At 34.6% G+C, this 16,324-nt stretch overlaps 2 protein-coding genes across 2 annotated transcripts; one reads left to right on the plus strand and one right to left on the minus strand.

The window, feature by feature from the left end:
• Positions 1-403: 403 nt before the first annotated feature.
• LOC142980629 (xylosyl- and glucuronyltransferase LARGE2s-like) lies at positions 404-12,925 on the plus strand. Its single transcript, XM_076126122.1, has 13 exons — positions 404-560; positions 665-1,009; positions 1,502-1,700; positions 2,430-2,644; positions 3,105-3,434; positions 3,936-4,088; positions 4,527-4,704; positions 5,110-5,240; positions 5,463-5,618; positions 6,358-6,549; positions 7,108-7,200; positions 8,213-8,343; positions 8,748-12,925. The coding sequence occupies exons 2-13, from the start codon at positions 782-784 to the stop codon at positions 8,902-8,904; spliced, it is 2,163 nt and encodes a 720-aa protein (XP_075982237.1). The 5' UTR covers positions 404-560; positions 665-781; the 3' UTR covers positions 8,905-12,925.
• Positions 12,926-13,169: 244 nt separating this feature from the next.
• IFT57 (intraflagellar transport 57) lies at positions 13,170-14,452 on the minus strand. Its single transcript, XM_076126092.1, has one exon. The coding sequence runs from the start codon at positions 14,293-14,295 to the stop codon at positions 13,177-13,179; it is 1,119 nt and encodes a 372-aa protein (XP_075982207.1). The 5' UTR covers positions 14,296-14,452; the 3' UTR covers positions 13,170-13,176.
• Positions 14,453-16,324: the final 1,872 nt, after the last annotated feature.

The following is a 16,324-nucleotide window of genomic DNA, read 5'->3' on the forward strand; positions in this document are numbered from 1 at the left end:
TACTCTTAAGTATAATATAGTTTCATTTACCTCTATTACCGCTAAATACTTACTTAGAAATAATTTATAACACTAACATAACAAATTACTACCTCTTTTACTCTAGATTAGTCTAGACTCATTATAGACTTATGTGGGCATATAAAATATCTGTAAAATCAAAATAATGAGTATCTACGATGTTAAAAACCCAATATGACACTCAAATATCTGCTATGTAAATATAAATAGTAAAGACAATAATAATAGAACACTCACCGCCGAATATCATAAAGACAAATTGGATTCACAAGAAATAACCAAAAGTGAAGACATAAATTTAGGTATTTAGGTTTCTCAACGAAAATAATGATGTCAATGTCATACGTCATCGTGTTGTTTATGTCAAACTGTTATTGACATTTCCGGACGTAACTAATCACCACAATGCAGTTGTAAATTCAAAGTGTAAATAAAACAATTATTGATTAAAGTACACGCATGCAAACGGTCAATCATGGTCTAAGTGCTTTACTTAATCAAGCAATTTAATTACTCAATTTCCAAAGATAATTTCAAAGGTGATTTTCATACAATTTCTACTAATGCAGAGACTTACTGTAGTGTTACTGTGAAAATTACTTAAAAACCATAAATGCATTAACAAAATATCTTTTTTTTTCAGAATTCTCTTGCTACCGTGAAAAAAGTAAACGTTTCTAAATTCAAAATGTTTGTATTAGCAATGGAATTGAAGCATTAATCGTAGTTTTTTTTTAAACATGTATGGCAATGATCAAAGATGAATATAAGGACGAAGAATGTGTTTTCTTGCCTATTTTTCCGGCCCTGGCTAGGGGTGCCATTTGGGATATGGATAGCGGTGTCTGTGGTGTATTATTGGTGGTTAATATCCAGGATTAGTGTACTGGAAACTCAGAACAAAGTGTTCAAGACTCAGTTGAGATTGTCTCAGAGTGTTATGAGACAAATGTCTGTTGAATCTGGATCAACTTATGAAGTTCCTGTTGTAAGTATTTATTTAAAGAGAATATTTATGTTTTAGGGCCTGTTTAACAATGAATGGATCACCTTTCCAATAGATAAAGTGAATGCTAATGTTTAAAGACATAATAGTCATAATTGCACTTTTTAAACCAATTGATACTTAATCAGAAATGTTGAAACTGGGGATTACAAGATTGATTTTAGATTAGATATTGTTATTTTTATCTTTCATATTTGTCTGGCTAAGATATAAAATATAGAATCTTGTTTAGGGCACAATATGATGGCAGATGACGACAAGATTGAACACAACTTAACAATAAACACCTTATTAAATAGATTATTCAATTGCTTATGTACCAACCTACTATATTTTAGAATTAGAAGAGAATTACTATTTAAAATTTAATATCTTGATAATAATATAAACTTATATTGTTTTTACTTGTGATATTAAACATTATTATTACACCACCACAAGCAATGTTTTCAAAACTTACAAAATCTCTTTCAGATACCAGATGCAATAGGCACACTATGTGAAACGGTGCACATAGCTCTAGTATGCATGGGCAAATGTACTCGGCTAATAACTCCCATGCTAAAGTCTTTACTGCACCATAGACAGAACCCATTACATTTCCACCTGGTTGTGGATGGCACATCCCAGCATACTATAAGCAAATTATTTGACACTTGGGATTTACCTGATGGTGAGTAATCTTTGTAGATATTGTACATAGATTGAAAATATATTTCAAGATATTATACATACACTAGCGGACCCGACAGAAGTTGTCCTGTCTACACGTCTTCAATTTGAAAATTTTAAACTTTTTTTAATAATCTAAACCATTCTCAGATCCCCTTGAACACACACAAAAAAAATCATCAAAATCGGTCCAGTCGTTTAAGAGAAGTTCAGTGACATACACACTTACAGAAGAATTATATATATAAAGATAGATCTGTAGTAGATCTGTCTGACTGATTAGTTAAACAGCTAAAATAATTTAGGGTGTCTGTGCTTTTTATATGATCGGTTATCTTAATCGACAACAACCGGGACCGACTTTTTACGTGCCCTCCGAAGCACGGAGACGCCCAGTTCAAATACCACTATGTGGTCACCCATTTATGGAATGACCGTGCCAACGGTTGCTTCATCCACAGATCGTTTACCGACCGGTGAGCGCGACTGGAAAAATAGCAAATATGGAAAAATAGCAGGAGGCCTACCACAGTCTTTTAAAACAAAATTAAATAAGCTTACTTGTCTAAGCTACTTGTTAAGGCAAGAATAGAAGGATGGCAAAGCCAAATAAAACTCTTCTATTACTGTTTTAAAAGTTAGTTGCAGGCTCTTAAAATAACTCATTGACCACTTGTCAATACTTAATGAGTTTTTAAAGCAAGTTTTTTATGAGCTTGTTTTTTTTCAGTAAAATACTCGTGCTACAATGCTCAGAGCCGTTTGTTTCAAGTGCGTTGGATCCCCAACAGTCATTACTCGGGGATCTATGCTCTAGTCAAGCTGTTGTTCCCGGACATACTACCGGATACACTGAGGCAGGTGATTGTGCTCGACTCGGATCTGACCTTCCTCTGTGATGTGGCCGAATTGTGGAATATGTTTAGGAATATGACTGATGATCAAGTGAGTGAAACATTTATTTTATTCTCTGTAAACCTAGATATCTTTTTTTGTTGTTGCAACTCTCGCTCATTACGTTAGGAGACCCGTGCCATGCAGTGGGACATTAATGGGATAATTTTTTCTTCTTTGATAGCTATGAAAGAAGAAAAAAATAGACCAAAGGTCAAATTGTGACTTGTGTGATTTTTGATTGGCTCATAGTTCAATAATATGGCTACTGTCTTATGACTGCCTCTATGGCGCGGTCGGTAGTGAATACAACTACCATTATCGACGTCTGGGGTTCAAATCCCAGTCGAAAAGTGGTTTCATAGTTTTTGCATCATAATTAATTTTAATTTACTCAATAAATAATTATTACTAGCCGTTACTATAATATGTTTCTAAAACGTGATTTCTATTGCATACTTTCTACCAAAATTCAGCATGAGTTTCCTTCATAAATTTTATTGTTTTACAGTTTATAGGCTTAGTAGAGAACGAAAGCAACTGGTACTTTGAAACGACAAAGCGCTGGCCAGCTTTAGGTCGTGGATACAACACGGGCGTAATGTTGCTAGATTTGAAAAAAATACGAACGAACACGGATTGGACGAGATTATGGCAAGACGCAGTGAATGACAACATTGATCGGTTGAAACAAACTACTTTGGCTGATCAGGATGTGATCAATGCGATTATAAAGAGTCAACCGAGATATGTTTATAATATAAGCTGTCAGTATAATGTGCAGATGTCTACTAAGACTCTGGCGAAAGGCTGTTATGGAGAAGATAGGAATAATATTAAGGTAAGATTATAATTCCGTTGTGCAATTGTTTTGCCATATTTAGTACAAATCTTTTGTTTACAATATTTTAACCCTTTGACCAAGTGCTCACAACGCTTTCGTCGGACGTAAATGTCGCCAAAAATATAGCGTCGTGAGCTCATTCTGATTTGTCGAGTATACCGTGGCGGTCAAAGGGTTAAGGGTAATGATTGAGAAAACCATTTTGCTCTTTATTTTAATTGATGATATCACAGTGCTAGCAAAAGGAAAAATCAGTTTTTGACAGCTTTTTAATTAATTATTGCAAGGCTTGATGAGATTACATGTGACTAACACTGTGGATGGAGGTCTTATCATTATCATACCGTAGTTAAGTCTGAGAAGTGAAAAAGTAATAAGTTGATTTCTTCTATAACATTCTCAATCACACTGGTATAATTTGCATCACTAATATAAAGTACTTTAGCATTTCTATAATTATGTACATAAATTGCCATTAATAGAGGGTATTTTTTTCAGATAATCCACTGGAACTCTCCAGTGAAGTATCACATAAGGATCCGCGACTCAGATTTCTTCAGGAACATCCACCAGTCGTACGTGAACTTTGACGGTAACCTCCTCAAAGAGAAGCTACATAGATGTTCACAAACCGAAGTTGTTACTTATAAGGTATTTTAATTTGTAACTTTACTAAAAAATATGGTGAAAGAACGATCATTTTCGTATGAGTATGTAAAACCGTGTATACGCACACGAGCGTGCCTTGCATGTATTGTTTGTCATGTGTGTCGCCACATAATCATCAGCCTAGTCTGACAGCCAGTCTTACTACTAAGGGTATCGTGTTATAACTTAGGTAACTGGCTTGTAGAGATCCAATTGCATCCGGTGAGACTGGAAACCGACTCCAACATAGTTGGAAGAAAGGCTAGGCTGTGACATGCCTATATCATTTTGACTAATAAATTCTGAATTAATTGTGAAGCAACAAACATCTTATAACGGAAAATCTTTTTTAGCGATTAATGGTAAAATAGATCTTATCCTACAATAACAAAATCAAAGATGTATTAAAACAGTCATATTAAACCTACATTCAATTCCCAGATGAATCACTCAGACCTGTGTCTAAGTTTCCGCGCGGCACAACGTGTGAAGTTACGCACGCACCTCTACTACCTGGACTACAGTCACGCAGATATGGACGACTTCGACGTCACGTTAGTACTGCAGCTCTCTATGGACCGGCTGCAGTTTCTTGAGAGACTCGTCAAGTACTGGGAAGGTACGACTATTTTCCAGATTTTTTTTAAAGCCGACGCATGGCAGTTGGTGACCCAGTTTTGACTACTATAGGGCTTAGTTCTCTGCCGGTGGTTAGCTACATCTTGTGATGATTCCTTCCAATGTCATAATAACATAAATTTTGTATTGAATACTAAAGAACCGTGTGCCGTGGTAAATCCCGTATGTTTGTAAAAATGTCCATGTGATACGAAAAATGAATACGTCTTTGCTCTCTCGGGTGTTGTTTTTGGACACAGTTTGTGCAACTACAACTGCTATGTTCAATTTAAAATAAAGTTTGAGTTGAACATTTCATTCATACAATTTTCATAAATGAATTACCTAATATAAGCAAATTAAGTAGAAACTTAAACTGAAGATAATGGTGTATTTTTTGTTCTAGGGCCACTAAGTGTGGCGATCTACTTATCTGATTGCGAAGTGGCCAAGTTAGAGAGCTTTATACGGGACTGGTCAGATACGCTAAGTGCAAGGAAAAACATCGGATACCATCTGGTCTTCAAAAATGATGCGGTACTGTATTTATTCAAAATTAAACCTTATTAGCTTGGAGTAAAGACTAATTTTGTAAAACGTCTTTCTTGCTTATTTGACGTTGTAAAATATATTTTAACCGAACAACTTCTCTACTAGACTATTACTTAAACAGTATTTGCCTTTCTTTCCAAACTCGCCGAACGAAAAACCAATAATTAAAATGTAAAGTAGATCGACATTATTTGTTTTTGTTTACAGGTGCATTACCCAGTCAACTATCTCCGTAATGTGGCTTTAGAGAATGTGAACACGCCCTACGTATTCCTAATGGACGTAGATTTTGTCCCAATGCTGGGACTCTACGAACATCTAAGGAATGCTATTCAACTTGTCAATCCTTACCCACAGAAAAAGGTATGTATAAAAAAAAACACATTTACTTAGTACACTAGCTTTTGTACGAATAAACGCGTACGCGATTTTTGCGCGGTTAGATGCATTACGTATACGTGCACGCACTAATTCTGAAGATTAAAATTCTAAACAAAATGTGACAATCATACAGTCGCTCCAACTATTGTTTGTAAATATTTTACAAATAATTACAGATGCGTATTATATTCAATACAAGCTGTGAAAATAAGATTTTAATTTGGGACCAAATTTGTATAGCAAGACAGAAAGTGTTATACACTATTTTAAATTAATATTATAATTTATTTGCCATCGACACGCTAAGAAGAAGAAGATTTGGGACCGGCCTTACTTTTTATTTTTTTTTGACAACTCCTGCACTAAGAACTGCTCTTGTATTGCGGGGATTTTTTACAAACATACAAACAACGGACACAAAGCACAACCAGACCCGAAACAATTATTTGTAGATCGCACAAATAATTGTCCATAATTGTCCCGTGTGGGAATCGAACCCACGACCTGACGACGCAATTGTTGTGGTTTCGTGACCTAAACCACTGCGCCACGAAGGCAGTCAGTCAGTTTTGTTTAATAAATTCACTTAGAATTAATCAACGTAAAAGTTGCAAATACAAACATACATACAACAGTCACAAAGTACAACCACACTAGAAAAGGCTATTTTTGTAAACAAATAACAATTAGTAATTATTTTCAATATTTGTTTTTCCCCCAGTGCCTAGTAGTCCCAGCATTTGAGACACAACGTTACCGCGCGTCCCCTCCCCGCAGCAAGGGCGCGCTGCTGGCCCGCCTCGCGGGGCGCGGCGCGGCGCCCGACGTGGCGCCCTTCCGGGCCCGGGAGTGGCCGCGCGGACACCGGGCCACCAACTATACCAGATGGGCTACTGCCACGGCGCCTTATGAGGTAACAAATATCTATTACTAGCTTCCTCCCGCGATTACGTCATAGTATGCATGCATGCAAAGTCTCAGCCCAATCGGTTCAACATTGACAAAGTTTCATACGAACTTTCATCTCCTATTTTATCCCCTTTGGGGTGGAATTTATCAAAATCCTTTCTTAGCAGATGCCTACGTCATAACAAATATCTGCATGTCAAATCTCAGCTTGATCCGTCCACTGGTTTGGGCTGTGCGTTGATAGATCACAATGTCAGTCAGTCAGTCAGTCAGTCACCTTTGAGTTTTATATATTTATATAATAGGTATATAGATTAAACAGTAACACCGGGTGACTCCTGCTGGCTAGGCAGTAGTGTTATACGAGGTGACCACGAGGTCTTTAGTTCGATTCTTTGGTCAGATAGAGTGCTATTGGTCCTTTCTAACATTGATGACAACATAGTTAGACATATCTATTCATATAACATTAACTCATGTTTTTTTTTCTTCTTAAATTAAACGCATACACTGTCACAAAAATGCAATCCTACTTTTTAAATGTTACTTATTTAATTTACAGGTGGAATGGCAGTCAGACTACGAACCTTATTTAGTAGTACACAGATCTGTGCCGAAATACGATACGAGATTCTCAGGTTTTGGGTGGAATAAGGTAAGTTACATTCGTAATGCATTAAAATGTTTTTTTTTTTAAGCTTCTGTAAAATTAATGGTAAAGATAACGACTGCAGATGTCTTAATATTATTTACTAGCTGACCCGCGCAACTTCGCTTGCGTCACATAAGAGAGAATGGGTCATATTTTCCCCCGTTTTTGTAACATTTTTCGTGATGTTATATAGCCTATAGCCTTCCTCATTAAATAGGCTATCCAACAGTAAAATATTTTTACCAGTAGTTCCTGAGATTAGCGCGTTCAAACAAACAAAAAACTCTTCAGCTTTATAATTTACTAGCTGACCCGCGCAACTTCGCTTGCGTCACATAAGAGAGAATGGGCCATAATTTATTTGTAATTAGTAGTTTAATGGGCAATTAAACTAACACGAAATTCTACCAAATACCACTAAATGTGTATAATATTAATATGAAATACAATAATAATGTCATTAAAACTACTTTAAAGAATATACAAAAAAAAATTATAACTAATACGAAATATGTAGTGGAAACTACTTCAAAATAATATCAATTTGAAAGAGTATAACCTCAAATGAAGGCTTACTTATTCGGATTTAATATTGCCAGTAGCGCCATCTAGTGAAAGCGCCAGTGCAACCGTAAAAAGCGGTAGAGTGGTTTCTTCCGATTGTCGCTGTTTTCCTTGGGAATGAGATATTTTCCCGGGGTAAAAAGTAGCCTATGTCCTTTCTCGGGTATCAAAATATCTCCATACCAAATTTCATGCAAATTGGTTGAGTAGTTTAGGCGTGATTAAGTAGCAGACAGACAGACAGACAGACAGACAGACAGACAGACAGACAGACAGAGTTACTTTCGCATTTATAATATTAGTATGGATTTATTTTATTTTATTTATTTATCACACACTTACATCTAACATTACAGTCACTAAAACTAATGCGTTAGAGAAGTTACAATATATTATTCTTATAATATTAGTAAGTATAGATGTATTAATTAACTGATGTTCTCTATCCCAGGTGTCCCACAGCGTGGAGCTCCGCGCGCAGGGGTACCGCGCCGTGGTGCTGCCCGGCGCCTTCGTGCTGCACACGCCACACGCACCCTCGCACGACATCACCGCCTTCCGCGCCGACCCGCACTACCGCATGTATGTACTGAGTCTAGTCGAGACTATAATGCCATAATAATACGATCCTTACCGTAGTAATAAAAATAATATAGTATTCTCCAGGTAACTTTGTGCGTCTGAATATAGCAACAAACCGCTACGCAAGCGCTAAGTAAATACAAGAGATCTAGACTCAAAGTGCAAGTGACGGAAACACGGCCGGCGTTGCTACATCTACCTGAGCCGCGTGTTGTCATTTCCAAGTTTGAGTACCTAATCGATATGATATATTTCGTGGCGAAATAAGACTTTTCTACAGTTTTACTTAACTTCACGATCCTTGTCGCGGAACACTCACCCAAAATATAAAGATTTCAAAAAAGATAGCTCCTTGCCTCTTTTACAAGAAATAATAGATTACTAACTTGTGATTTTAATTCCAGCTGCCTAGCACTTCTAAAGCAAGAGTTCATGGATGACTTGAAGAGAAAGTACAACGTGACATTCGACGAGCCGTCTAAGCCCGACGGCTTGTACCTGGGGCAAGCCAAGGGCTTAATACTCAACCAGGCCAAAGATACTGAGGTAAATAGTAACTAAACTACGAAGGTACTAAGGATTACATACCCCCGGTATTTGAGTACATTTAGCGGTAGTTTATCTATTCAATAGCGTTTAAACTCATATAAAAAATCGCTATTGAATAGGTAAACTACCGCTAAATGTACTCAAAAACCGGGGGTTATTGGGATCTAATAGCAGGTGACTTTTGAACTTGAGATTGCAGTAAATGGCAGTACTAATAGCGTTTTTATTTTAAGTAGTCGCTTAGTGATATTTATAGGAAGTGTTTTCGTGTTTGATTCATATGAATGCAATGTGAAATGGTTATTAAAATTTAAATAAAATGTGTTAAAGTGTGAAGTCACATATAAGGCCTAAAGTCTGCTATATTATTTGCAAAAATGCGCACTGGCGTTGTGAATGATGAAGACGCTTCGTTTAAATCTTCGTTTAAATACTACTAAGCATAAACTCACTGATAAATTTATTATCAATACAGGATTATCTGCACAAAATATAAAACATTTTGAATTCGCAAAAAACGTGCTATTAGATTCCAAATAAAATGACGTCTAGTTACATATTAAACGAGTGATAAATAGATTATGTAGTTGCAAATAAAGTATATAATAGAATATTGTAAACTGTTGTAAATTGACAATTATGAATACATATAATTAATTAATCATAAGTCATTTTAGTACAGTCACTAGAAAAGTGGTATAAAATGACACATTTTCAAAACTTATTATATATCCTTTTAACTGATATTTGGTTACGGAGAAAAATTTTAGATTTTTTTTATGGTGTCCCATTTCATCATTTTGATAGTCCTGTAGGACGGTATTCATCGCTATAACTTAATACGGTATTTTGCTAGCAGTCAAATCAGCTAAGACTTAACAAGTATAGCATTGTCGTCGGGGTCTAATGAGCGAATAATATATTGTTTCTATAATAAATAAAACTTAAGCATTTAGTTTGTTTACTTACGTTACAAGTATTTAATTATTCATTAACTCAGTAAATACGCTATTGTGAAGTATTTGACACATCATTTTGGTCTCAGCAAATCAAAGTAACCAGTAGTACTAATTCATTAAAAAGAAATAAGATTGAAAATGGGACATTTTATACAAGTTTTTGTTTTCGACTGTAATTATAGCAAGAAGTAACCAGTTAATAGAAATAATAATTGTTATTGAATACCAGTTACATAAGTTATGTTGTGATTTATTTTATATACTCTTTATAGCCGTGATCAATTACTTTGTACATTTACTATTAAGATATTATAATAAAGAAAAGCCAGTGAGACAGGACAAAAATGTGATATAGTATTTATTTTACCTAAATTTCGTGGATTTTTGAGCTTGTATAATTGTTCTTCATACACTTGTGTGACAACATTATACAATAACACGCGCGGTTCGTTCAAGCGTATACGCACGTAGGTATACGGTAATATAAAACGTGCGAGTAGTAATCTGAGTGGTTTGTTCATTACACAGCTTTCTTAACCCTAGAAAGATAATCATATTGTGTAGTAGTGAAAAATAATCATGCGTAGAATTGGCTCACGCGGTCATTATATTTCTAAATGGGTGCAACTTACCTTATTGACACGTACGCCACACAGTACTCTCCCAGCGGCCAGTGAAATGTCCGAAACGATACATTCGCGCTATTACAAAGATAGAGCGATCTTTCGCTTAGCAGACTACCTTTCTAGGGTTAATGTGACGATATTTTGCAATCTCACAAGTTTATACACGTATTTATGTATGTAGATTTCAAATACAAGCAATGTTAGTAAAAATACAAAAGAAATTGTTTAAGTGCATTATTTTTCCAGTCTCGCTGGCCTCACTTCTACTCTATAAATAATAAAGCAAATAATAGATTAATAGTTGTATAGCACCACAATAGGCTAAACGAGATTATTTTTGCATATTTTTAAACAAATACATTCCGGCCTGAGCATAATAAACCATTTATAAATAAAAATAATCCGATTGCAATATAGAACACATTAAGGGCACTTTTTCTGTCTGTCTGTCAACAGAAAACGCGTCCTTAGATCATTGTAAATTATTAAGGCCTTAAAGTCTAAAATTATTGAAATACCCATAGTAATAATGTTGTATGGACAATTTATGTAGTAAATTATTCAATTTGAGAGGCTAATTACAAAAACAGGTGGGCAAAAATAACCTTTATTTTAAAGTAAACTTTTATCAAAGCTCTGTAATATATGCTTTCTCGCTCTATTAGTCAAATGCTAGAAATTATAACTATTGTTAACGTTTCTTTTATTTCTTTACCTTAAAATTATGATAACTAGGTACCTAATATATACAGGAATAAATGTGAACATGTATTTCCCGCAAACGACGGCGAGTGTAACCTTCCCCTAAAAGTCAAGCAATACTAAGTAAATTGTGTGTGCGCATTAATTCCCGTATAATATTAGATAATAAACAATAAACATGCTAAGGTCAATCTGGGTAACTTTGAATCATTTGGATAACATTGAACGTGGGAATTTGAACTAGTTTCGATTATTGTTTCATAAATATGAAACCAACACAATCGATAAAGGTTTAATTTAGTTTTGCAAGTTTTTATCAATTGTGTTTGTTTCATATGAAAATATAATCGAAACTAGTTAAAATTCCCACTGTCAATGTTACCCAAATGATTCAAAGTTACCCAGGTCGACGGTACGCGAAAGTTTAAAGATGATGTAATTTAAATTAATTGTTTGTGAATTAGGCCGAATATAACGACTTCTAAATAAATGTCAAATACCCTATCGATTTATCGAATACATAAAGTGATGGTAAATGTATTAAAAAAAAACCGTTTTCGACTGGATATGCTAATTGGTACTAATCAAGAACTGGTAAAGTCCAGAAAATATTGTTTTAAAGCAATCAATTTATTTTATTGTATGAAGCTGTATTATAAAATTAAGTACTCTTACATGGAATGTTATTTTTAAAAAGTATTATTTTTTTAAGCATTAAGCATAATCACGCTTTTTAGCACTTATGTTATATTTAGAGATAATTAAGATTTATTTATGTAGAAGATATTTTTGAAAGCACAATAGTATTATTATAAGGTAAAGAGCGGTTTATTTACAATTCTTTTAAGTTCAATTGAAAGATAATTAAAGAATAAATAAATATGTTTCTATAGTCTTAGTACAGATATCACAAGTTACGGATAGACTATCCAATAGATAAAATGCTCTGTAAAATGTTTATTACTTTTTGAACAAATCATCACTTACCCTAAGATAGTAAAACCAGCCGTAATCTTTTCAAAGATAAAAACACTATGGAACACAGGATTCTATCCCAATTATTGCAGTGTGTCTATATTTTTTATCACAATATTTATTTTTACGAATGACGCTGCAACTTATTGTTTCTATATTATACAATGCAGTGCTATAAAATCACGATTTTTGGCGATTTCTATGTTCCTTTTAGAACCAAAGACAAAATAAAATGATGATTACTCAGTTAATATATTTCAGACGCTATTTTTATATTAATGCTGGTCTCGATGATTATTATTTTATTATTATAAAATATATAGGTACTCATAGTAGCTGGTGATATTGTGGAAGGCGATTCTGCCCATATGACTTATTTTATTTTAATTTAATTTTATCATATTTTTTATTGAATGCACTAATCTATAAAATATCACGATACTATAAAAAATACAGTGTCCCACAAAACCCCTCAGGCGATTTGTGTATTGTTTAAGTAGAACAATAGATAAATAATAACTTGCCAAAATAAAATACTCTTTTCAAAAAATCTGTCTCGAACATTCTATTCTCAAGCAGTAAGTTCTATTCTCAATAACGCATAATAAGTTACCCGCTTTACTTTACACAACCAAAGATGTATTTATTTGTGTAGTACTAATTATTTTATATTGTTATGTCTATCATTTATCAACAAAGCGATCAATGTATTACCAGTTAAATATTTTTATGTAATATTACAATATTGCAACATTAAAAAATACTTTGAAATTTTTGGACTTTTATTTTTACATGACCGTGAATAACATAATCCTTAATAATATAGGCAAATACGAAAGTGCGTGTATTTTCTATCTTTTCGCAACAATAGCTGAAACAATTTGTGAAAAATTTGGCAGTGTGATAGAAACATCGCGAGAAGTCACCCACGAAGAATACCACACAGAAGATATTATTATTATTGCAGACGTAAGCTTGTAGAATTATATTTTAAATTAAAACTACTGATATCTTTTTCTCCTTTAATAAGATTCAATACCAACCATCTTAGACTCATTAGCAAACATATTATTACTATTAGGATTCTCCTTAGTAGTCAACAGCCAGAGCAACACAATGATCTGGAAGTCCATATCCTGGATATCTTTCTTCAAAGTCCCCACCGCTTTCTTAGCCGTCACGAGAGGAGAGTTATCATTCATAGAAGATCCCTTCGATTCTGTTCTTTGTTTTATATTCTCTACTTTATTAGTCAACTCATTCAACATCTCTTGCCTTTCCGTCACGCCTACACTCACTTCTTTATACTCATTACTGACTTTGTTCAACTCATCTAGCAAACTCCCGTATTCTCTTACTAATGGTTCAAATTGCTCATTCAAAATGTTCTCTCTGGCTGCAATTTTATCCATCACAGAACTGATATTTCCATGCAATTTGTTCAACTGAGAACCAGTAGTTTTGAATCGTTCAAATAGTTCGTCTCTGTAAGTCCTCATTTGGAAGTGTCGAGCTCTCCAATCTCGGCCATCTGCGGAAATCTTCAGTCTCAAAGCTGGAGCCACTCTCTCCAGTTCCAATTTCCAGGCTTCCCAATCATGGACCTTTTTGACTACGGTAGAATCAGGCTGTTCCTCATTTAACTCTTCGTCTGATTCTCCAGAGTATATAGCCATTTCTTCCTCAACTTTGTCCAGGAGTATTTCTGTTTCGTCTTCCACCTGATCTATGTCATCGGGCGATTCTTCCGGCTCAGGAATGTCGACGATAGGCTTCTGCCATTCGAAGTTGTCTCTCTTCAACGCTTCGTCTGCTAACACGTTTAAAATGTAGCATACTTGCTCCCCGTATCCTTGCTTTAGTTTGTGTGATGAAAAGTCCACAGCAATGTCTTTTTCTCGAAGTACATCAAGAATGGTAGCGATAATGCTGTTAGGGTCGTCTTCCTCGTTCGGTTGTTCAAAGTCTTTGCCAGCTTTTCGTATCAGCCACGCCGCAGTGGATGCGAAAACGTAAAACTGTTCGCCCGGATTCGTCCCGGTGATGAAATAGTACCTACTCATCGGTTTCATTTTTATTTGAGGACGCAACTCCGTGTCGATCTTCAGCAAACGTAATTTGTCCATTATTTTTAGATCCATTTTAAAAAACTACTGATGAGTAATCTTTGTTCGCGAGTTCCTTTTGTCACTTTTATTTGTTTACGTTACGTGTTGCTAGGCAACGGTCACCAATATTGTATTGCTGCCATACAGACGTAGTTAGACACTTTTTTTGCTGGTAACAACCAACGCTCAGTAAAAAGTAAGTTGTAAAAGAGTTTAATCAGTAGTTGCTGACGATAAAATCATGTCAACTATTTTAAAAAATACGTACCTACATTTATTTATTTTGCTTGCGACGAAAAATAAATAATGACATGATGTAGCAAAATTGTTATTGAGTCATCAAATAGATGCAAGTTAATAATTTAAAGTGTTGTATTTTAAAAAGCAGGTGTTCTATAAATAAGTTAGCTAGAGCAATCGAAATACAAGCGTGAATATTTTTAAATAGACTGACGAAAAATTCGCGCAAATTGTTAGCGGCCACTCACATTAAACATTTGTTCACACAATAAAGAAATAAGACGATGAAATAAAACAGTACCGCAGTTTTTTGACAATGGTTCATCCAAATTACGATTTGTTGGATGGGTATTGCCATTGCTTTATAGTTACTGTTATAACTTGTCCAAGTAGATGAAAATCAAGAAGTTGACTAATAAAAAGTCGAGATAAAGCGTAGTGTCGAAAATTTTTATAAATATTGAACAAAGCTCTAAGAATAAAATATGTTTTGTTACCAATATGAGTCGGATTAAACAGTAATTGGTGATCAATTAATTTATTTAGCAAATCCAGCATTTTCAGTTAAGTAATTAATTTAAATATAACACTTTAAACATGATTGCAGCAACTTTCTTAGCAATATTACTTACTCTGAGATCTCTTGGCCGAAACATCGAGTAAAAGCAATCGATCGTAACCTTTAAATTTTCATCACATTACAGCCGCTGGCTAGATAACAAAACGCTTATAAAATCGACTTTATAGTTACAACTGCGCTCGCGCGTGTCTATTCGTTATGCGTTATTTTTACTACCAAATATACTTATGTACCAAGGACGTATCTCGATGTGAAATAATATTACACATGCTATAAAAATGCTAGTCAATGCGAAAGTTTGTTTGTATTGATGCACAGAGAAGGTATAAAAGATCTATATCTTTCCTGATATAGATTTTATAGATATGGATAGATGTTTTTATCTATTAAACTACTGAACGGATTTTGATAATTTATAGCGTGCTGATATCTATTATTTACATAATATACCCACATTGCTTACTAAGTATGTATTTCCAGCTGACAAGTAGAGTAAGTCACTCTACTTGTCAGCTGGAAATACTGCTTAGTGGCTTAGTTAACAACAGCCGCGCGGGTCGATCTCTGAGGTTAAGCAACGCTTGCCGTGATTGATCTGTGGATGGGTGACCATCTTATACACATCGAGTTCCTTCGTGTTTCGGAAGGCACGTTAATGTACATAATAGTGAATATCAAATACTTAGTTGTCAACGGAGGTACACAAAAGCCCCACTGGATTCTATCCTTCTCTTTTCTTTAGGACTTTTTTTGCGGTCGAAGTCGCGTGCAATTGCTAGTTGTTGATATATTTGTGTTTATTAAAATTCTTTAAAATAGAATTTAGGTGTTAGTGCCGTGTGTTGCACCTAAATAAAATACTGGTCACTACTCCCGAATAAAATTGACGTAATTTTTCCAAATGATTTAAGAGTTTTTTTTTTTATATATTGCCGTCTGCTCTTTTACTCTACCTTAAGATTGGTGTTTCATCCACGATTAGGGTTTTCAATCTCGATTATGCGAGTCTCTAATTATTTTGTTGGATACGAGATAGTCATTACTGTCTTCAAAACCTTGAAAGCTACTGATCCGATTTTCATGAAGTTTTCACCAATGGTCAGAATGATTCGTAAGAAAGATTAAAAGATTTAAACGTTAATACGATTAATTATGTAAATTGGAGAATACGTTTATAATGGCTGAAGAATTTTTAAAAAACAGTCGAATTGAGAACCTCCTTTTCCTCCGTTAAAAATGCAG

Source organism: Anticarsia gemmatalis, chromosome 18 (assembly GCF_050436995.1).
Source record: "Anticarsia gemmatalis isolate Benzon Research Colony breed Stoneville strain chromosome 18, ilAntGemm2 primary, whole genome shotgun sequence".
Classification (NCBI taxonomy): Eukaryota; Metazoa; Arthropoda; class Insecta; order Lepidoptera; family Erebidae; genus Anticarsia; species Anticarsia gemmatalis.

Bases quoted from the DNA above. Each gene is read 5' to 3' on its own strand.
- IFT57 (XM_076126092.1), bottom strand. From the start codon at position 14,295: ATGGATCTAAAAATAATGGACAAATTACGTTTGCTGAAGATCGACACG.
- LOC142980629 (XM_076126122.1), top strand. From the start codon at position 782: ATGAATATAAGGACGAAGAATGTGTTTTCTTGCCTATTTTTCCGGCCC. The intron at 3,435-3,935 runs GTAAGATTATAA...TATTTTTTTCAG, and splicing joins AAGATAGGAATAATATTAAG to ATAATCCACTGGAACTCTCC. The intron at 4,705-5,109 runs GTACGACTATTT...TTTTTGTTCTAG, and splicing joins ACTCGTCAAGTACTGGGAAG to GGCCACTAAGTGTGGCGATC.